We start from the raw sequence: 23,540 nt of genomic DNA, 5'->3' as shown, positions 1-23,540 counted from the left end.
GGCTCCACTGCTGGCACGCGACACTCGAAACGCGCTCTCCTCTCGGAACATCTCACACCAGCTCCTTTCTCCCCGGCGGTGGCAGACGGTGACACAACCACCGTGCAGCTGTAGACTTCATAACGATTCAACGCAGGTACCGGGGAAACAGCCACACGCGCGGAAGCCCAAGCTGTGAGGTGTAGCGGATAAGCGGTCCGCGGTGCAGGCGGAAGAGGCGGGTGGAGGGGCTCGTCCTAGGCCCGCCCCGCGCGAGTGCTGCGCATGCGTGCGCGCGTGCTCTCGTCGGTTAGGGCGCCGGTCCAGAGAAGAGGCGGGGCCAGGCTTCCGCGCCGGAAGAGGGTTGGCTGGGCGGGGCCGGGAGGCGGCGGTGGCGGCTGCGCGCGCGCGCGCGCGGGTGCGAACGGGGCACGCCGCGAGGGCCGGGGAGGGCCGGGCGGTGGGGACGACGGACGGCGACGATGGCCGCGGCGGCGGGCGGCGGAGGGCTGGGGACGACGACCGGCGCCGCGGGCGCAGGAGGCGCGGCGGCGGCCACGGGCCTGGCCGTTTATCGGCGGAAGGACGGGGGCCCGGCGAGCAAGTTTTGGGAGAGCCCGGAGACGGTGTCCCAGCTGGATTCGGTGCGGGTCTGGCTGGGCAAGCACTACAAGAAGGTGGGTCCGCGCGCCCGTAGGGGCCGAGGAGGCCACGCGACGGGGGCCGGGGGCGGCTGCTGGCCTCGCGGGCCTCGGGCCGCCCCTCCCCCCGCGCGCCACGAGGGACAACAAAGGCAGGCGCCGGGCCCGCCACGCCCCCGCCGCGAACTCTCGGCGCCCGCGCGCCCGCGGCTCCGCGGGCCCTCGGGGCGCCGCTCCTGGGAGCCCGGGCATCCGGGGCGAAAGCCCCTGCCCGCGCTTGTGAGGGAGCGGGTCGGGCTTCGTGACCCGGAGGGTGTGACTCTTCCTCTTTGTTAGCTGCTTTAGATGTGTGAACAGTGGTTATTAAAACTGTCTGAGCCGAGCTGTAAGAGCCGCGGCAAGTTTTGTTTAAGAGGCCAGTCTTCAAAGTCCAGTGAGGTAACCAAGGTTTTCTTAAACCTGTAGTTGATATGCTAAAGAAGGACTGTGGACCGCTGTCCTCGGACGTCGGTAACTGCAGGTTAATATAATAGATCACAGTGTTTTTGGGGACTCACTGATACTGAAAAAACGACAGCTTTTACTTCACAGTTCCCTCTGCTTATGTATAGTGGGAATGCAAGAGTTAATGTTGGCTTGTAGCTAATGGGAGGCTTTCCCTGAGAACCCCTTTCGTGTTAGGTCACCCCACTTCATATCACCTTCGTTTTCTTCATACCGTTTTTTTGGGATTATTTTCATTTACCTGCTTGTCTTGCCTTTGGAGTGTTAGTTGGACTGAGTCATTGGTACTGAAAGTTGTGACTTAGTCCCATTGTTGATAACAACTTTTTTAGTTTCCCCTTTATATAACTTATTTAGAAATGACTGACCCCCTTAGAAAGTGTAAGGAAGCCGAGTGCCAAAAGAAAAAAAATTGCTCTCTGTGTCCCAGAATTTCCTGAACACCCTTCACAGTTCTCTACTTCCTCCGTTGTGGACCGTTGCCCTGGAGCTAGGACGTTGTTTGGCCTGTTCACTACAGTGTGCCCTGGAACATTTTTGATCCTCATTGCCTGACCCTTAGTAGTTGCTTAGTAAATATTTGTTGAATGAATGAAAAGATAAAGTAGTCTAGAAACCTACTTTAGGTTTCGGGTGTACAGTGCAGTGAAACTTATAAGCCTTTGGAAGTTGTTAGGGATGGGCAGGGGTCTAAGGTTCTTCTGATACTCCACTGTGATACTTTAAGAACTCACCATTTGTTATCTCAAGTTTTGGGCTTCCCTGGTGGCTCAGTAAAGAATGCCCCTGCAGTGTGGTAGATCTGGGTTCCATCCCTGAATTGGGAAGATCCCCTGGAGGAGGGCATGGCAACCCCACTCCAGTATTCATGCCTGGAGAATCCACATGGACAGAGGAGCCTGGCGGGCTACAGTCCATGGGGTCACAAAGAGTCTGACACGACCGAGTGACTAGGCACACAACACACACGCATCAGTTTTTAGAAAGTGAGAGGTGACATATATTCTTACTTACAATATATTTTTTGGTGCTTTGACTTTATTCCCCTAGGAATTTTGGAGTCTCATTTGAAAGTGTAGATTTTCCTCATTTATATGTTAAGTAGACAGTATTGTTTTTCCTTGTACATTGGTAAATTGGTCACTTTTTTGTGTGTAAACAGTAGAGCTTATGGTAGTAGCTAAGGGAATTGAATATGTTTATATTATGAAATTATTGTTTATCACGTGCTTTTCAGGCAATATTTTGGGTCTTAATATACCTTAATGTTTTTTAGTTAATTTTTTGGCTGCACTGGGTGTTGGTGTGCTCAGACTTTTGTCATTTCAAAGAGCCGGGGCTACTCTTCGTTGTGGGTTTCTCATTGCAGTGGCTTCTTTTGTTGCGGAGTACAGGCTCTAGGGTGCTCAGGGCTTCAGTAGTTGCTGCATATGGGCTTCAGAGCACAGGCTCAGTTGTTGTGGCATATAGGGGCCTGGTTGCCCCACAGCATGTGGGCTCTTCCCGAACTAGGGATCGAACTGATGTCCCAGTGTTGCAAGGCGGTTTCTTAACCACTAGACCACCAGGGAAGGCCCAGGCTGGATTTTTTACCCCAGTTTTGTCAAGATATAATTGACATATATTATTGTATTGCTTTATCAGTGTAGCTTTAACAGAGAGATACTCAGGAGGAATATTCCTTTGGATAGCAAGGAAGGGAATAGGAAAAAAGGAAGTACAGTGATAGTTATTTCTACCTTTGCAGATTGCATCTCTTTTGGGCCAGGTTTCAGAGGGCAGCTTTAGGGTTGGATAGTCTTTCAGAGCTGGGTTTGGGTGGATGAGGAAGTGGCTGTGAGCCTGATTGCAAGAGAGGGTTGAAGCCAGTAGGCTAATGCTGGCTCCGTGTCCCTGAGGCCTTGAAGACAGAGTTAAAGTTTTGTTTGACCTCTCAATGTTTCATAAAACTGAAATGTATTTCTTAGGCCTGTTCAGATTCAGAATTGCATATCCTTGGACTTGATAGTCAGAATCCTATCAGCCTCTTAGAGTGGTGTTGATTTGGTAAAAATATTTACAACAACATTCTTTGCTTCTGCCATACACACTATATCTCTCCTTGGTGTACACATTGATGGGTTTTAACTTTTGTGTTGCATTTAATACTGTATTTTCAAATTAATAAATCTCAGCAAATAAATAAACGTGACATTGATAGTAGGACTTTTATTGATGAGTTTATGCATGCACTATGAGGACAACTTGAGCATCCACTTTATCCGGGCATTTAAAACATTACTCGCTTAGATCCTCACAGTGGTCCTGTATGATAGATATTATTTGCTTCATTTTCCCCATGAGAGAAATCGAGACTTCAGGTTTAAGTAATTTCTCTAAGAATTAGAGTTGAAATGAAGTCGCTCAGTCACACGACTCTTTGCGACCCCATGGACTGTAGCCTACCAGGCTCCTCTGTCCATGGGATTTTCCAGGCAGTAGTCCTGGGGTGGATTGACATTTCCTTCTCCGGGGATCTTCCCAACCCAGGGATCGAACCCTGGTCTCCCGCATTGTAGACAGACGCTTTACCGTCTGAGCCATAGTATCAAAACTGTTAGGAGATACAAATTCGGGATTCAGAGAAGGTCCACCTGGCTCCAGCTCCAACCTCCCACCCCCACCCCCGACACCTTTTATTTTCTTTTTCCTATTTGTAATTCCTCTCCTTAAGAAACAGTGTTGTGGTAAAGATAGACACTGGCACCTGCCTGTAAAAGCCAGGTGATTTCAAATTAAAAGAGAGTTCCCTTGTATTGTTTTTGTCTTCTGAATGTCCATAGAAGGTGCTCAGTTAATCTTCGTTCCATGAATGAACAGATTAACTAGACTAGAAACCTCTAGAAACCTATTTATTTAGGTTTTGTTGATACATTTGCATTACAGAAAGGAAAGTGAATACTTCTTGACTAGGATGAGCTTCTACTTGGCAAAGGAGTCTAGAGGAGGTGACCAGTTTAGGGAAGCGGAAACTGCCCAAGGTTGCATTTTCAGTCCACTGCAGCAGTACAGAAGCTGGTTATCTACCTAAGGTGCCTGCTTTGTATTATTGGGTGTGTATCGTTTATCCTTAACACTGAAAGATACTTTTCTATCCATAGTTCAGAGTGGTTTTCAGATGATCAAACCTTGAGAAGGTCAGTGTATCTGTAAGCCATTAAGTTCCCAGGTAGGTTTCTTCCCAAAGTTTGGCTTACTCCTGAAATTAAAGATTTCAGGATGATTTAAATAAAGATGCTTTAGATTTAACGATGATCACTAAAACAGACTAGATTGCCCAAGGAAGGTGTTTCCATGCCTTTTACATATAGTATTTAACAGGTTAAGACAGTTATTTTTTTCATATGGGACATCTGCTGCAATAGAATTGTTTAGGGAGAAGTTAAACTTTTAATATGTTATTAATGTCACAGGGAATATAAAGCAGATTTATTGATACAGCTTTCTAAGCATATTTTCCTAACTTTCTTAATCAAAACTTTGAGACTGAAAGTTTTTTGTTGTTGTCTTAAGTAAAACATGGTGTTGAACTTTTTTTTTTTGGATTAAAAATAAAATTTTTATGATTGAAGTTGTCTCTATAATCATTAAATTCTCCCCCTGTAAAACACCTTTAATAAATACCTTTAATCAAGGTGATGAAACACCTTTAATTAGGATTTATTATCTTGAAAACTATTAGGATCTTTTTATGTTTAAATGAGATTTTTGGGAGGAGTTGAACTGTCAGTATGGGATAGTAGAAGGAGCATTACATTGGGTTGGTAAACGTGAGTTTAGTACTCTTGGCCACTGATTGATGTCATTGAGCAGATCACTTGATTTCTACATTTTACTTGTTCATTTTTAACTCCTGTAACCTGTTGTTTTGAGTCAAATGAGATAGTCCTTGAAGATGGGATTATATAAATTTGAGATACTAGTGATACCTTTGCCATATATCTCCTGATCCCTCTGATTGATTAAATACAATGTTACTCTTCAAAATTTTTAAAAGTTGATTTAAAAATCTTACAATAGTTATACCCTGCCTTTTGAGAGGGTATGAGTATAGTTTACATAATATGTAAATGTCAAATTTATGAGTTAAAAATGTCATCTCTTACTTGTATTTTCATGTTTGATAATTTTTGTGAGTGATTTGAGAAAGTATCCAAACAGTTAAAAAATATTTTATAGTTTTAAAATTGGATTTTAATATATCTAAGGTAATCATTTTGATTGAGCCTTGAACCTGCTATCTTTATTCTGAAACTATAGGGTTGTCCACATGAAATCTTTCTCATTTCGAATGACAGTATGTTAAATGAAACAGCTGTAGATAGTGGTGAAGTTTAGAATACATACAAAGCTAGGTATATAGGTCATTAACAATTCATTTTTGCCTAAAGGGTTTGGTTTTAGCTGAACAACCTTCCTCCAAATGGTGCCTTTTTCAGTTTTAGGATTTGACACTGTTCAGTTGTCTGCAGGTATTAATTTTTCATGTTGCCTTACCATGTGCTAAAAACCTGCAGTACATTATGAGATCCCTTGGAGAAGCTTGTACTTATTAAAGATTGTAAAGTTACCTTGTGAGTATGTACAACATACTTTGCCAGTTCTGTGGGTTACACTTGAAGAGTTTATTCTTTATTATAGATAATACTGCATTCAGTATTACTGTTGAAATTGAGTATTCCTTATTAAAGATTTACTGTGTTGAACAATAGTCCTCAGAAAATTAAACTTGATGGTTTTTGTGTGAATTGGTATTATAGGAAAGGGGAATTGTAAGTAGTTTTTAACATTTAAAAATTGCTTACCTCGTTTTTTAACTTTTAGATTATAATAAATGTGTTCTTTAACTGAGATGCATGACATATGACAATATTTGAAGTGGATTTTTTTTGAAAGCCCAGTGGTTCTTAAAGTGTAGTGCATGGGAACTTGTTACGAACGCAGACTCTTGGACCTGACTGGGAGTGGGGCTAAAACTTAAGAACCACTATTTTACACTAACATCTGACATCTTATGTGCTTAATTGTATGAAAGGTATTTCTAGTTTTTGGCTTATGTGTGACACACGTTTCACTTCATAGCCTTATGGAAATGTGTTTTTACAGAACACCTTTGATATAAAAGGAAGCTATTTGTAAGGATAAACAGGTGTAGTTTAGAACAAGGATAGGCAGACTTTTTCTATGAAAAGGCCAGAGTAAATAGCAAGGCTTTGCAGCCCGTGCAGTCTCAGTGGCAACTGCTTGACTGCTGTTGGAGGAAAGCAGCCATAGTCAAAGTGCAAATGAGTGAATGTGCTGTGTTTTGATAAGACTGTTTATGGACACTGACATTTGAATTTCATATAATAATCGTGTGTCATGAAATATTATTCTTAGAACTTTTCCCCCAAGCATTTAAAAATGTTGGGCCATTCTTAGCTTGTGGGCCACACGGAAACAGGCAGTGGGCTGGATTTTACCAACCTTTGGTCTAGAGAGTTTCGTGTAAAACAAAGCATTCCAACAAAACACCAGCCTTCGGCAAAATTTAACTTATGCTGGCTGTTCCACATAGGAAAGCTAGTGTACTTGAACAAATAAAGAAGTGAGAGGATACTAAGCTTTGAGAAGAATTGCCTGCTCTCTTGTTAATATATTATGCTCTTTCTTTGATTGGCAGCAGCACATATTGAGAACTAGTCAACTTAAGGCTTTGTAACTAACAGTAGATGATATAGCTGATATTTTGCTGTACAGATATCAGACATTATTTATTGCAGTAGAAACATTAATTTTGAAATGTGAGGTGGTACTGGGAAAGAGGCTTTTCCAGAAAGAGAAGTAGTGTTTTGTTTTTTTTTTTCATGGAAGTATAGATATTTCTACCTGCTCAGAATTGGCGGTTAAAAAAAAAAAAATGATGGCCTTTCAAAGTGATATTGAATGCTTAATACAAAATTAAACTTATACATTTAATTGAACTCACTAATTTATGCTTTTTCTGTCATGTACTCTTATCTTTCCTTGCTGTGATGTTCATTTGCTGTCTACCATGGATTTGCCTTTGTGACATTACATACATCAGCATGGATAACTTTTCATGTACATTTATTTAAAAAGATTTTAAAATTTTGACCAAAAACTTGTAAAGCTTACCATCGTAACCATTTTTAAGTGCCCATACATGTGTATTTTTTTTTTTTAGTGCATGAAAACAACCATTTTAATGTGCTCAAAACTCAATTGCATAAAACAACCATTTTATAATGCTTAATAGTTCCCGTGTGTCTGGAATTTGGATGGGCATGTTCAGGATGACTGTCTCTGCTCAGTGGTGTTTGGGCCCTTGACGGGGGAGGTTTGGTGATTGAGGGTGACTTGACAGCCGGGGACCAGAATCACCTGGAATCTTCTTTACTCATGTGTCTGGTGGTTATATGTCAGTCTTCTGGGACATCAGCTGGGGCCTTTCCATGTGACCTCTCTGGGTGGCCTGGGCCGCCTCAGTGTGGTGGTGTCAGGGTGGTTGGACACCTTTGTTGCTGTTCAGGGCTATAAATGTGGGTGTCCCAAAAGAACTACTTGGAAGCGAAGCTGTCTGATCTTTTTTGATTTATCCTCGGAAGTTACACAGCATCGCTTCTCTTGCATGCTAATTGGTTTTCAGTGAGTCCCTAAGGATGGTCTGATTCAATAGAAGAGGGCATAGATCCCCACTTCTAGATGAGAGGAACATCAAAGAGTTTGTGGATAAGTTTGAAAAACTTTTAACATAGTCGGTTCTCTGGCCACATAGGAAATTCAGTGGCCAATAGCTCTCATTCCCTTATAGTATCAGGCTCGAGTTTGAGGTTCAGGATCTCACCATCCAGGTGGGGATGAGATAATTTCGGTTTGGTTTCTTGGACATAGTATTTCTCATCCTTAAGATCTGTTCCCTTAAAAAAAAAAAAAAAGATCTGTTCCCTAAAAGGATGTGTTATTTATCCAGCCCACTGCCCCCAATATTTGTTTATAGAAGGGTCTCAGACACTTAAAAATCTGCCACTGGGCCAGTGCTTAGGTACTAGGAATTGAACTAATAACACTGTCTTCTGCACAGTTGTCCCAGTTTTTGAGTCTCTGTCTTTATCTTGCAGTATGTTCACACGGATGCTCCTACGAATAAAACTCTGGCTGGGCTGGTGGTACAGCTTCTTCAGTTCCAGGAAGATGCCTTTGGGAAGCATGTCACCAACCCGGCCTTCACCAAGCTCCCGGTAAGTACATCAGCTTTTCACACTGAGACAGCTTCTGTTTCTGTACTCTTGAGTGGAGCCTGCAGCTCTTTATTTTGCTAGTGCTATTGTATAGACTAGGGAAAAAGAGGAATCTCTACAGAATTTTTGCTGTAGAATTTTACTGCTTTTGAACTATAGGAAGCATCTCTTTCAGGAGTCATTTAACATTGGCATTAGACATCACAATAGTTACTACCTAGACTTATCTGTTAACATTTTACTATGTTGTAATTTCTATATTGTCTTTACTAAGTCTTTCCCTTTTTTTTCTCCTGATTCAGTTCTTGTGGCTAGAATGCTGTTTTGTGGAATTTCTTTTATTTTGTCCATGAGATTCTTCTGAGCTTATGTGAGAATATGATTCTGTTCCTCTTGAAGTTGGTATTTTGACTAGAGGTTGGACTTGGTGTAGAAATTGGTCATGTTTTATTTCTTTTTTAAATTTGTAGGCTTTGTTCTTTCTTAAACGTTTGATTTTACACAGAAAAATCTGATACTACCTGTTGATTTCTCCTTTTTTCATACTGATCTTTAAAATTCATAAATATTTCTAGTTCTCATAAATCATAGCCTGAAAACTCAGTTACGTTTCTTTACCTCTGGGAACATTCGGTTTATTAGTCTTCTCTGCTTGTCTGTATTTCTTTATATTTCTGAACTCTGATTGTACAAATACTAGATTTCTGGGAACTACCTGTCATATTTTCCTGTAATTTTTGTCTTCCAATTCTCTGGTTTGGGTTTTTGTAGTTTCCAGTCTGCTATTTGTTGCCTCTACTGAATTTGTTATTAGTAGACTTTTTTTTAAATCTAAAAAGCTTCCAGTTTGTGTGTTCTTGTTTCATCATTAACCTTTTTGTTTTGATAACTCACTGATCTCTCAGATACAAATGAGACTAAAAAATATTATTTTACTGACCTTGGAATGAATCTGTCCGCTTTGCTTATGGTATTTTTGCCACCCAGATATTTATTTTCATTAAGTCAAATAAATGGATGTGGTTTTATGAATCATGTTAGGATTCTTTCTCCACTCATAGGTGATAAAGGGTTTCAGCGATGCATGAAATGTATCTTGTATGATACATTCTTGTATGATTTGTATGGTGTGGGATTTTTCATGTAACTCCCTATCCGTCTAGAATTTATCTTGGTATTCATTGTGAGCAATGAATCTAGTTTTATCTTTTTCCATATGATCATCTGGTTAACACAACAACAGTTATTCAAGGATACTGCCTACCCCCACTGATTTGAGTTCAGCAAATATTAAGCATTTGAGTATGTGCCAAGTTCTGAGAATTCACGCAGTAATGCAGCATATTGTTTGTCCTCAAGGGGCTTACACACTCTTTCTTCGAGCTGTATAAATAGAGCCTTTGGTCTCAGGAAATGTTTTCCCAGGGAAAGGACATGTGAACTGAGTCCTGGAAGTAGAGTGTGAGTTCTTCAGCGACATGCTGCAAGATGAGATTTTCAAGCAATGAGAGCAATGTGTAAAACCCTAAAGGCCTGAGAAAATTTTGGCACTTTAATGTGGTTTCAGATAGTTCAGCAGGGTTAGAACAGTAGGCAGAGAGATGGGCCAGAATCAGTCACAAAAGGGTAGAAGTGTGGCTTTTATCTTGAAAGTGGTTGGGAACCAGAGCAAGGGGGAGAGTAGAGGTAGCTTAATCAATTTTGGGTTTTATAATAATCCTGCAGGCTTTGATATGAAGAATGATTTGGAAGCCTTGAGATTGAAGGCTTTAAAATCTCTTTCTCCATGAAGAAGCTGCTCTCATAATCCAAGTGAGCTGTAGTCAGAATAGAAAGTTGAAATAATGAGAGGGGGTAGAACTTTGTGGGCGTTTTTGTTTGTTTTGGTCGGAGGATGGGTTGTGGGGCTAAAATAAGAAAGAATTGCCTGGGATGACTGCACTGAGCAGATTCCTTTAGCACTAAGGTGAAAGTGAGAGCGCAGAAGCAGGTTTCTGGAGAACGGTACTCAGTTTAGTCTGTTTGAAGTTGGCTCTCCTGTAGGGCATCTTGGATTCTGAAATCCTGTAGGTAGTTGGAAATGAGATCTGGAGTTTTAGAGAAAAGGTTGAATTAGAGGAAGACATTTGAGAGTTACAGGGTGCTGGTTGAATTCACATTTGTAGGGCAAGAGCATTCCTTCTGTTTTAATTATTTTTTAGTTACTCTTTAAAATACCTACTTTTTTACATGTAATTTAAATTAGTATATTAGCATTATAGTAAATAACATGTATATAATTTATAAATACATGTTTAGATATTGGAGGTACTTAATGGGAGCTATTCAGCTGAATAATGAGCATATTTTCTGTACTATGGCAGATTGAGGGTTTGGGGGTAACTTCTATAAGCTTAAAATTAATTGAAAGTAAACATTTGCAAGAATAGTGCAAAGAACTTTCATTTTCCTTCATTTAGAATCCTCAGTTTTTAGCATTTGGCCACATTTGCTCTCTCACTCTGTTTTTCTCTACATGTTTGTACATATTCTGAATCATCTGAAAATTCCATGTTCCTTTACCTCCAAATACTTGAGTGTTTATTTCCTGTTCTTTTACATTATCAACTAGATTAGAATGATCAAATCAGGAACTGGTTGAAGTTTTTATCATTTAAAACATTATAATATGTATAGTTTATATTTTATCAGGTATAGAATCATTTAGAATAAAATTTACATGTAGCATTATATGAAGTATTTTATGTAAGGTGATTTGCATTATATTGGTATTCCTAATTAGGGTTATATGAGTGTCTTAAAAAGTAGTGTTTACAGGATGGTTTATTTGGGGAATATTAAACTCTTGGGAACTAATCCATTATAGTTTTTCTGAATTTTAAAGATTTTAAAGAGAATATTTTTAGGCATAAGCTGTACTTAAAAATAATTCATGGTTTAGTGCTAGAGGAACCAGATTTACTTCTTTTTGTTTCCAAATAGTGTTTAGCTTGTTCCCAAATGAAAGGGATTGATACAATAAAGTGTAATGGTGTAAAACGAAACTGAAGGAGAGAGACAGTAAAGCAGACAGTGTTTCAGTGAAACACGTAAGCTATTTACCTTAAAAAGCTTTTTTCCTGAATGAGTAGTACTGGTGTAAGAGCTCACTATTCGGGCTGTTTTTTGTTTTTTTTTTAATCAAACTAGACTTGTTAGTTACTAGCTCCCTAAGTCATATTAAGGGCTTCCCTGGTGGCTCACATGGTAGAGAATCTGTCAGCAATGCGGGAGGCCTGGGGTCAGTCCCTGGGGTGGGAAGATCCCCTGGAGGAGAAAATGGCAACCCACTCCAGTAGTCTTGCTTGGGAAATCCACAGGACAGAGGAGAGCCTGGTGGGTCCTAGTCCATGGAGTTTCAAAGAGTTGGACGTGACTGAGTGACTTTCTGGAGAAGGCAGTGGCACCCCACTCAAGTACTCTTGCCTGGAAAATCCCATGGACGGAGGAGCCTGGTGGGCTGCAGTCCATGGGGTCGCTGAGAGTCAGACACGACTGAGCGACTTCACTTTCACTTTTCACTTTCATGCATTGGAGAAGGAAATGGCAACCCACTCCAGTACTCTTGCCTGGAGAATCCCAGGGCCGGGGGAGCCTGGTGGGCTGCCGTCTATGGGGTTGCACAGAGTTGGACACGACTGCAGTGACTTAGTGGTAGCAGAGTGACTTTCATGTCACTTTACTAAGTCATATTGGATGTTAAACAGCTGGCTTAACATAGGATATGTTCTATCTAATGCTGAGAAATTAGAAAGATTTAGGGGGGAAAAGGTGCTTTGTAAGGCTAAAAATATATTGCACAGGTAAACATGATATGAATTGAAACAGAAGTGTTTTTTTACCTCCACAAGTAAAATTTCTTGTTATTCCATAATTCCTTCAAGGCTTTTAGTACATATGCATACATAACACAAACATAATTGTAACACGAAAAGCTAGTTGATTTTGTATTCTGCTTTTTTATTTATGTGTGTTTTTTACATTGTATTGAAGTATAGTCGATGTACAGTGTTGTGTTAGTCTCAGGTTTAAAGAATAATGATTCAGTTATATGTATATCCATTCTTTTTTGGATTCTTTTCCCATATAGGTTATTATAGACTATTGAGTAGAGTTCCCTGTGCTATAGTAAGCCCTCTTTGGTTATCTGTTTTTAAGTTCATTTATATCATTTAAAAAATTTAGATTTGACAAGTTAGTGATATCATGATATTTGTTTTTCTGTGTCTGACTTGTTTTACTTGGTATGCTAATTTCTAAGTCTGTCCATGTTGCTTCAAATGGCATGATTTTATTCCTTTTATAGCTGAGTAAAATCCTACTGTATATGTACCACATCTTTATCCATCCCTCTGGTGATTGACTTTTAGGTTGCTTCAGCGTCCTGGCTATTGTTCAGTGTGCTGCAGTGAACATTGGGGTGATGTATCCTTTCAAATTATGGTTTTCTTTGAATATATGCCCAGGAGTGGGATTGCTCAATCATATGGTAGTTTTAGTTTAAGAAACCTCCTTACTATTCTCAATAGTGGCTACCCCAGTTTACATTTCCATCAACAGTATAGGAGGATTCCTTTCTCTCCACACCCTCTCCAGCATTTATTATTTGTAACCTTTTTGAGGACGGCCGTTCTGACCAGCTTGCAGTGATACCTCATTGTAGTTTTGATTTGTTGTTGTTCAGTCACTAAGTTGTGTCCAATACTTTGTGACCTCATGGACTGCAGCACACCAGGCTTCTCTGTCTTCACTATATCCCAGAGTTTGCTCAAACTCATGTCCATTGAGTCAGTGATGTAATTCAACCGTCTTATCCTCTGTCAACCCCTTCTCCTGTGCTCAATCTTTCCCAGCATCCGGGTCTTTTCTAGTGAACCAGCTCTTCGCATCAGGAGGCCAAAGTATTGGAGCTTCAGCTTCAGCATCATTCCTTGATTTGATTTGCATTTATTTTAATAATTTGCGATCTTCATTTTCCTGTCACCCATCTGTATGTCTTCTTTGGAGAAATGTCTATTTAGATCTTCTGCCCATTTTTTTCTTCTATCGGATTGTTGGTTTGTTGTTTTTTAAACAGCTGTGTAAGCTGTTGGTCTATTTTGGAAATTAATCCCTTGTTTGAGTTGCATCATTTGTAAATATTTTCTCCCATTCTGTTGGTTGTCTTTTCATTTTGTTTATGGTTTTCTTTGCTGTGCAAAAACTTTTAAGTTTAATTAGGTCCCATTTGTTAATTTTTTTCCCGTTTGTCTGTTTTTGTTCCCATTACTCTAGGAGATGGATCCAAAAAAATATGCTGTGATTTATGTCAAAGAGCATTCTGCCTGTGTTTTCCTCTAGGAGTTCTATAATAACTGGTGTTACATTTAAGTCTTTAATGCATTCTCAGTTTATTTTTGTATGTGATGTTAGAGAATGTTCTAGTTTTATTCTTTTACATGTAGCTGTCCAGTTTTCCCAGCACCACTTATTAAAGAGACCATCTTTTCTCCATTGTATATGCTTTCCTCCTTTGTCACAGATTAATTGACCATAAGTGCGTAGGTTTGTCTTTTGGGCTTTCTGTCCTGTTCTGTTATCTGTGTCTGTTTTGGGGCCAGTACTATACTGTTAAAATTACTGTGGCTTCATAGTATAATCTGAAGTCAGAGAGTGCAATCCCTCCAGCTCTATTCTTCTTTCTCAAGATCATTTTGGCTGTTAAAGGTCTTTTGTTTTTCCATACAAGTAAAAAATTTTTTTCTTCGAGTTCTGTGAAAAACATCATTGGTCATTTGATAGGGATTTCACTGAAGCTCAATTACCTTGGGTAGTGATGTCATTTTGACAATACTGAGAACATGGCATATCTTTTCATCCGCTGGGGTCATCTTTAGTTTCTTCTGTTAGCATTTTACAGTTTTCAGAGCACAAGTTTTTTGCCTCTTTAGGTAGGTTTATTCCTGGGTATTTTACTCTTTTGTTATGATGGTAAGTTGGGTTGTTTCCTTAATTTCTCTTTCTGATCTTTTGTTGTTAATGTATAGAAATGCAACAGATTTCTGTATATTAATTTTGTGTTCTGCACTTTTGCCAAATTCATTGATGAGCTCTAGTAGTTTTCTGGTAGTGTCTAGGATTTTCTAAGTATAGTATCATGTCATCTGAAGATAGTTTTATTTCTTGCTTTCCAATTTGGATTCCTTCTATTTCTTTTCCTTCTCTGACTGCTGTGTCTAGGACTTCCAAGACTATGTTGAAGAAGGGTGATATCAGTGGGTATCCTTGTCTTGTTCCTGATCTTTAAAGGAATGCTTTCAGTTTTTTACCATTGAGTATGATGTTAGCTGTGGGTTTGTCATATATGGCCTTTATTATGTTGAGATATGTTCCCTTTGTGCCCACTTTCTGGAGATTGTGTGTGTGTTTTTTTTTAATCATAGATGGATGTTGGATTTTATCAAAAGCTTTTTCTGCATCTGTTGGGATGATAATATGATTTCTTCAGTTTGTTATTGTGTATCATGTTGATTCATTTATGGATACTGGAAAACCCTTGTATATTTCTGAGATAAATCCCACTGGATCATGGTGTATGATCTTCTTAATGTACTGTTGGATTCGGTTTGCTTGTCTTTTGTTGAGGATTTTTGCATCTGTGTTCATCAGTGAAGTTGGCTTGATATTTCTTATTATACATTTTAAAATTTGAATTTTATTTAGTTTTTTAAATTTCAGTTTACCAGTGGAGTTGGTAGTATATCATTAATTTGTCCATTAGTGTTTTCTGCTGAAAAAATTTGATGTATCTTTTGTAAGTCTTCTTTTTCATAGACTGTTCACTTAAACATGTTTTTGTGCCTCAGTTTGTTCCAAAAAAGTAAGGAACTTATTGAATTAGGAGTTGTTTATAATTTTGAGTTTGCATAAAGCTTAGACTTCCCAGGTGGTTCAGTGGTAAAGAATCCACCTGTTTAATGCAGGTTCAATCCCTGGGTTGGGAAGATCCCTTTTAGGAGGAAATAGCAATCCATTCCAGTATACTTGCCTTGGAAATCCCATGAACAGAGGAGCGTGCTACTGCCTATGGGGTTGCAAGGAGTCAGACACAAATGAGCTTGCACTTACTTACAAAGCTTAGAGTTCAGACAGGAGTAATTGTCAGAAGTTTTTATTTATCTCATGTGTAACTTGTATCATCTTTTAGGCAAAATGTTTCATGGATTTCAAAGCTGGAGGCACCTTGTGTCACATTCTTGGGGCTGCTTACAAATACAAAAATGAACAGGGATGGTAAGTTTTTTTTATTTATTTGCACGTTTTGCTGTGATGTGTGTAAGGGAAGAGTCTCAAAGTGAAATGACTCCCTAAGTCATTATGAAACTTGCTTATTTAGTGTATCAATACAATGAAATATTTTTATCTGAAAAGATTTCAGGTGGTTTAGAAGGCTACGTGAAATAAATCATCTATGGCTTAAATATCAGGCCAACAAAGAAGTAAAGGATAGAGTTACAGACTTTTTAAGAGGAATGAAGAGTAATAATTTTTCCAAATCTTCTCAGATTATAGCAGAATTATCCTCTTTCAAGTACAGTTATAAACCAGTTGCAGTACACACCTTCCCTTGTCTCCTGTGATTTACACACTTGCAGTGAGTGGATCACTTATGTTCCAACAGTGCATATCTTAATAACTGTCCACCCATTTGGGCACTTGAATAGTGGCTTGTCATCTTGATTATGCTGCTGACTCAGATGAGATCATAAGGAATTAAGATACTCAGGTTGAAATAACATGAAACATAATTCAAACAATTGGCAAATCTTCAAACAAAATTGTACTGATTGATTGTCCAACCAGAATGTATTAAGAGTGTACCTTTTCCCCTTTCACTGGCCAGCAGTTGTATTTATTTGTATTACTTCCATCTTTTCATCCTAGCAGTTTGTGATAGATTTGAGAAAGGTTTTATAATTTTAGTTTAATTTACATTTCCCTTTTGGACAGGTTTGAGCATCTTTGAATAATTTAAAAAGTAAAGTTTAAATACTGTTGGTAATTTAAAAATAAGTCAGATAAAATATTTCAAGTAAAGGTTATACTGTATCTGTTTTCTTTTGTTCAGTTTTTCTTAATATTCATATATTTACTTTTGCTTACTTATACTGTAGATTCAGAAAAGCTTTAATGTGCCATGTTATCAAATTACTGTTTGGCAAGCCATTTTGGTTTATTTCGATGGAAAATATAAATTATACATAAAAGAAGAAAGACTAATACAGTGAATTATTTCTAGTCATGCATCTTCTGCTTTTTAGAATTTCATCTGTAAATGCTTCTGTGTATTTCTAAAATTAGATTTTAGAGGTTTTCTTGGCAGTCCAGTGGTTAAGACTTTGCACCCAATGCAGGGGGCATGGTTCAATCCCTGGTTGAGGAATTAAGATCCTGCATGCTGCATGGCATGATTAAAAAAAATTAGATTTTAAGAAAGCATGATAATAGTACCGTTATCACAGCCAAGAAAATTATCAGTAATTTTTCAGTATTGTTAAGTACTATCCACTTAGTGTTTGTTTCCCTGATAATCTCACAAATATTTTTTATATTTTGTTTTAATCAGTATCCAAACAAGATTCATACACTACAGTTGGTTCATATGATTCTCTTAAGTCTGTTTTTTAAGTAATTTTTTAAATATTTGGCTCTGCTGGGTCTTCGTTGCTGTGTGGGCTTTTCTCTAGTTGCGGAGAGCAGGGGCCACTCTAGTTGTGGCACACCGCGCCGTAGTTGTGACTTGCAGGCTCTAGAGCACGGGCCCAGTAGTTGTGATGCATGGGCTTAGTTGTTGCGCAGCATGTGGATCTTCATGGACCAGGGATTGAACCCACATCTCCCTCATTGGCCTTGAATTCTTCACCACTGAGCCACCAGGGAAGCCTGCCTCTTAAGCTTCTGAAAACATTTCTGATTTTCTTTCTCACTCTTCTTCTTTTCCTGAAAAAACTACATTCAAAAAAAATAAAAACAGGCTGACTCGTAGAATTGTATTATGTCCTTGTTGTTCAGCCACTCAGTCATGTCTGACTCATTGTGATCCCCTGGACTGCAGCACATCAGGCCTCCCTATTCTTCACTATGCCCCAGAGTTTGCTCAGACTCATGTCCATTGAGTTGATGATGCCATCAAACCATCCCATCCTCTGTTGCCCCCTCTTCCTCCTGAAGAAAAGGCTTTATCCCAACCAAAGTATTTAGGAGAAAATAATAGAATGGGAAGGACTAGAGGTCTCTTCAGGAAAATTAGTGATACCAAGGGAACCCTTCATGCAAAGATGAGCACAATAAAGACAGTATGGACCTGAAACAGAAACAGAAGATTCTAAGAAGAGGTGGCAAGAATACACAGAAGAACTATACAAAAAAGATCTTCATGACCCAGATAACCGTGATGGTGTGATCTCTCACCTAGAGCCAGACGTCCTGGATGTGAAGTCAAGTGGGCCTTAGGAATCATCACTGTGAACAAAGCTAGTGGAGGTGATGGAATTCCAGACCCTGATGCTGGGAAAGATTGAAGGTGGGAGGAGAAGGCGATGACAGAGGATGAAATGGTTGGATGGCATCACTGACTCAATGGACATGAGTTTGAGCAAGCTCCAGGAGTTGGTGATGGACAGGGAAGCCTGGCGTGTTGCAGTCCATTGGGTCGGAAAGAGTCAGGACATGACTGAACTGAATCTCTGGAAATTACTAAGAATAGGTAAAGACAACAGTAACATGTTATGCTTGGGTACTTAGATAAAGAAGCATTCGGGAAGGAGTTGAAGTGTGGGTAAATAGATGAATTTTACCACATTTCGGACAGTAGTAGTTAGAGCCTTATAGACACTCTTGACTTTGAACAGATGACTTTTAAGCATATATAAAGTAGACAGACTTTCCATATACTTGGAGAATGGTATAGTAGTTCACTGCCTTTGGATCTGTGGATTACTTTTATATATGATGTAAAATATCTTAGATTTACAGAAAACGGGGGATGCTTCTTGAATTTGGTAGTTCATTTTGACTGGAGTAGATTGAATATCATTAAATGTAATGTTTTATGATGGTGTTGACACTGATTTCTCATACTGCCAAGAAAATATGTTACACATTTTGTAGAGTGCTATTTTAATATCCAAACCTTTTGAGCTCATTTGTATTGGGTACTAAAACCAAGTTTTCACTTTTGTTTAAGGTAGGAGACAAATTAACTAATGATTTTTTGCTTACAGGCGGAGGTTTGATCTGCAGAATCCATCCCGAATGGATCGTAATGTTGAAATGTTTATGAACATTGAAAAAACATTGGTTCAGGTAACTCAGAAAATTTGATTGTTAAAACCTTTTTCCTTTAATATGCTTTTAATTCTAAGATTGGCTTTATTCTAGCTCAAAGATCAAAGGGAGAAAAGTTTCCTGAAATCTATTATTGTATTATTTTTATGATTTTTGGGGATTAGAGCTATAAGGTATGACTATGTCATGACTCTGTCACTTATAAATATTTTTCTTAAACATGGTAAATAATTCATAATATTTTCTTTAGTAATTTCACTGATCCATTATTTAGATCTTTCATATTTAATATGAACATTCTTTCATCCTAATAGTCCTTTGTTTATACAGTCATTTTCTTTGGATTTGTTTCATGCTGGTAAGTCGCTTCAGTCATGTCTGACTCTGTGCGACCCCATAGACGGCAGCCCACCAGGCTCTGCTGTCCCTGGGATTTTCCAGGCAAAAACACTGGAGTGGGTTGCCATTTCCTTCTCCAATACATGAAAGTGAAAAGTGAAAGTGAAGTCGCTCAGTCGTGTCCGACTCTTCATGACCCCATGGACTGCAGCCTACCAGGCTCCTCCGTCCATGGGATTTTCCAGGCAAGAGTACTGGAGTGGGTGCCATCGCCTTCTCCGTTGTACCTTCATGGTTGTACCATAAATAGAAATCTTATTTCCCCAACTAAATTATAACTTGGAGAAGAGAACACTTAATTTTCTTTTCTTTCTTAGTGTTTTTACTAATAAGTAATTTTTAATAATCACTGAATTAACCTTCGTGGGGAGAGGCGACTGGCAATTCTGCTGGGTATTATCATAAATTTCATTCCTGAAACTTTTCTCATGGGCTCTTAACTAAGAGAAATAACTGAGCAGTTTTTGTATCTTGGCTAATTTTTGGTGATGATTTGGGGAGTTAATATGCATGTTTTAATCATTGCTATTCATAAGATTAGAAATGGGAGAAAAGAACTATAATCAGTTTTATATTTTAAGCAAATTAAATGATGAACCAAAATGGGCATCCCTCCGCCCCCAGGTTAGGCAAAAATGCTACATGAGACTTAGACTCTCGAGTCCAGGTAAAATTGACTAGGATTAATTTATCAGTATAATGCCGTGATGAAAAGTGTAATGAATTTCTCTAGGTTATGAGTCTTAGCAGTTTTTTGATCAGTGAATGGCATTAAGTAGCCTGCTGAACACCTGGGTTTTGTATTGAAATAAGGCTGTTACATGCTGCAGCAAAGTATGTCTTCTTATTTTAAGCAGTATGGCTTTGAGTGCCAACTTTTGTCATTAAGGTAAATGGATAAATAATGTGACATTATTTCAAAACTAAGAATTTGGAAATGTTTTCTTTTTCCCTCAGAGCAATTGTCTGGCCAGACCCAACATCTACCTCATTCCAGACATTGATCTGAAGTTGGCTAGCAGATTGAAAGATATAATCAAACGACATCAGGTAATATACATGATCACTTCAGAAACATTGTGTATATAGAATTCTTGTGAATCTCAGCTATAAATTATATCTTTTGATTTCTATATATATGTGCATAAAGTGAAAGTTCCTCTCTTTGGGTTCTTATAGTCCCAAGTTTTCTCTCTCCCCTTGCCTCCAGTTCTTAGCCTGGAATAGCATTTTTCCATTAGCGTTATTGAGATATAATTGATACATAACATTATAAATTGAAGGTCTCCAATGTGATGATTTGATACATGGCTGTTTCCTGGAGTAGCATTTAAGAAAGTCATTGGTGTGGATTCAAAACAGTCTTACAATGAAATACGTCTTTTTAGAGTTAAAGAGACCAGTGTACTGTGCCTCCTTGTAATTACAAAGTCAAACAGTGAGAGCTAGTGACACAGTTATTGGTAGGAGAAGGTCGAATATTACTTCAAGTAAACCTGCCTCTCTCCCATTATATGTATTGTATTTATATTTGTAGCTTTGAAAAAATGACTGAAAGATTCTGTTTTCTCCACAAACTTCCCTTCCCTTGGTTTACATGTACCAGTGCTATCTTCTCACATCTTCAGTTCCTTTCTCTAACTTTATTGTGGTGAAGACCTTGGGTATTTATGCATGTATAGGTCTGTGACTACATAGTGGCTAAACTATAAGCAAATCTTTGTCATGGTAAACTAGCTGAGGACACTCAAGATAATTTTTTGAAGCAACATCACTTGAATGACAAAGTTTTACCACATGTTAGAATTGGTTGAGAAACTTCATGATATATCTGTTTATTTTTTTCCTGCTGCAAGAGAAATTGCTTGTTGAATTATATTTTAGCATTTATTAAAGTTGTCTATTAAGTTCTCAAAGCAAATATCCCTAATACTGCTTTTTTAAAATTAATTTTTATTAGAGTATAATTGTTTTACAATGTTGTGTTAGTTTCTGCTATATAGCAGAGTGAATCAGTTGTACATATACACGATATTGTTGTTTACTTGCTAGGTTGTGTCTGACTCTGACTCCATGGATTGTAGCCCACTACACTCCTCTGTCCATGGGATATCCCAGGCAAGAATACTAGAGTGGGTTTGTCATTTCCTCCTCCAGGGGATCTTCCCAACCCAGAGATTGAACCCATGTCTACTGCATTGGCAGGTCGATTCTTTAGTGCTGAGCCACTAGGAAAGCCCACATATACATGTATCCCCTATTTTTTAGATTTCCTTACCATTTAGATCACCGCAGAGTTGAAAATGGCCACCTATATTTTCTTTTTTAATTTTTTGGCTGCAGTGTGCAGCATACAGGATCTTAGTTCCCCAACCAAGTTGTCAAACCTGTGCCCCCTGCAGTGGAAGCACAGACTCTTAACCAGTGGACCACCAGGGAAATCCCTCTGATATTGTACTTCTAAAAATTGGCAATTTAGAACAGTCTTTTTCTTACCTATAACATCTGTACAAAAGAGAAGAATGATAGGAAGGTGCCTTTAGATCAAGCAGTCTGAAATGGAATTCTTTTTTTTTTTTAACTAGTATTATGACTTTGAACAAGTCACTTAACCTTTTTTCTTTTAGATTCTTTATTGGAGTGACCGTCAAATGTATCTTAATTACAGGTGGAATGTTAGAGGGCATAAATGGAAAAAGTTAACCAGTGGGTTTCTGCTTTCAAGCTAAAATTATATATTCTTATTGCTCTGAAATCATCCTGGGAAAAGTTTATATGTTTTCCTGCAATTTAATATTGAACATTTAGGTGTCATAGTTCTTAGGAAATCTGACTCAGTGATTGTTTTCTAAGGATAACCTCCAGAGAGATAAAAAGAGCTTCCTGGTTTCAAGATCTCTTCCCTAACATTCTATGAAAGTAATACTAAGATCAGATGATCAGGCCTTTGCTCAAGCATTTAAAATGCTCTAATAACTCTGTTGATTGATCACTTACAGTGTGCCTGTCACTGTTCTTAGCTCATTGTGTTTGTTAACCTAGTCCTAACAAAATTCTTGTAAAAAACGTTTTATTGTTACAACTTAATTTCACAGAAGACACTGAAGCACAAAAACTTTGGGTACTTGTCCCATGTCTTGTTAAGTAGTACAGGGTAGAGCTAGGGTGCAAACCCAGGCCTGTCTGATGGACTCTAGAGGCCAGAGTCCTCAATAGTGTGCTCTTTCGACTGCTGCCTCACACATTAGTTGTTGACATTCCCTTTTTAACCTTTCCTCTGGCTGTTAGAAGTGTGCTCTAATACTTCTGATGATTGTGAATTCTTTGCCTTCTTTGGTAGCTATTTCATCTTTACATGGGTCAGTGGTAAAGAATCTGCCTGCCCACGCAGGAGATGCAGGTTTGATCCGTGGGCCAGGAAGATCCCCTGGAGTAGGAAATGGCAGCCCACTCCAGTATTCTTGTCTGGAAAGTTCCATAGAGAGAGGAGCCCAGTGGCCTGCAGTCCACGGGGTTGCCAAGAGTTGGGCACGACTGTGCATGCACAAGCGCAAGAGTCATTCTTAGATGGCCCTGAGTCTGAAAGGCTTACAGTTTCCTTCATTGGAAATTGCATTATAGTGCTTTCTGATTGTGATACTTAGTGAATACTCATTGTCAAAGACAAAATTAGGTAGTATGTTAATGTGCTACTTATACCTGATTTTAAGACTTCTTGTCATTTTTATGGTTTCTATAATAAGCATTTTTTAAAAAGCATTTATTTATTTGGCCAAGTTGGATCTTGGGTGCAGCATGTGGGATCTGTAGTTGAAGTGTATGGGATCTAGCTCCCTGACCAGGGATTGAACCCAGGCCCCCTGCACTGGGATTGCAGAGTCTTAGCCACTGGGCCACCAGTGAAGTCCCAAGAGTGAGCATTTTTTGTGTGTAAGTGACTTCAAGTCATGGGACTTCCCTGGTGGTTCAGTGGTTAAGATTCTGGGATCCCAATGCAGGGAGCATGGGTTCTATCCCTGGTTGGGGAACTAAGATCCTTCATCCTGTATGTTCCCCCCACCCCCCAAATAATAATAATAAAATAAAAATAGATGACTTCCATGTCATGTTCTAGACTATATGTGGTATTCTAGCTGTGGCTTAGCCAGAACTTGACTTCAGCATTCTATCATTGACTTAAGACAGCAGTAGCATCCATGGGGTCGCGACTGAGCGACTTCACTTTCACTTTTCACTTCGTCCATTGAAGAAGGAAATGGCAGTCCACTCCAGTGTTCTTGCCTGGAGAATCCCAGGGATGGCGGAGCCTGATGGGCTGCTGTCTACAGGGTCACGCAGAGTCGGATACGACTGAAGCGACTTAGCAGCAGCA

General features: G+C 39.1%; 1 protein-coding gene across 1 annotated transcript in view; it reads left to right on the top strand.

Annotated features, from left to right (window-relative positions):
- Window positions 1–461: 461 nt before the first annotated feature.
- Window positions 462–23,540, top strand: part of SMARCC1 (SWI/SNF related, matrix associated, actin dependent regulator of chromatin subfamily c member 1) — a 122,284-nt gene continuing 99,205 nt past the window's right edge. Inside the window, exons 1-5 of the mRNA XM_052636447.1 lie at window positions 462–656; window positions 8,285–8,404; window positions 15,630–15,715; window positions 18,706–18,787; window positions 20,126–20,218. Of these exons, the coding sequence (XP_052492407.1) occupies window positions 462–656; window positions 8,285–8,404; window positions 15,630–15,715; window positions 18,706–18,787; window positions 20,126–20,218 (576 nt within the window). The remainder of the gene's footprint in view (window positions 657–8,284; window positions 8,405–15,629; window positions 15,716–18,705; window positions 18,788–20,125; window positions 20,219–23,540) is intronic.

The sequence above is a fragment of the Budorcas taxicolor genome, chromosome 1 (genome assembly GCF_023091745.1).
Source record: "Budorcas taxicolor isolate Tak-1 chromosome 1, Takin1.1, whole genome shotgun sequence".
Lineage (NCBI taxonomy): Eukaryota > Metazoa > Chordata > Mammalia > Artiodactyla > Bovidae > Budorcas > Budorcas taxicolor.
This window is presented reverse-complemented; position numbering and strand designations above follow the sequence as displayed.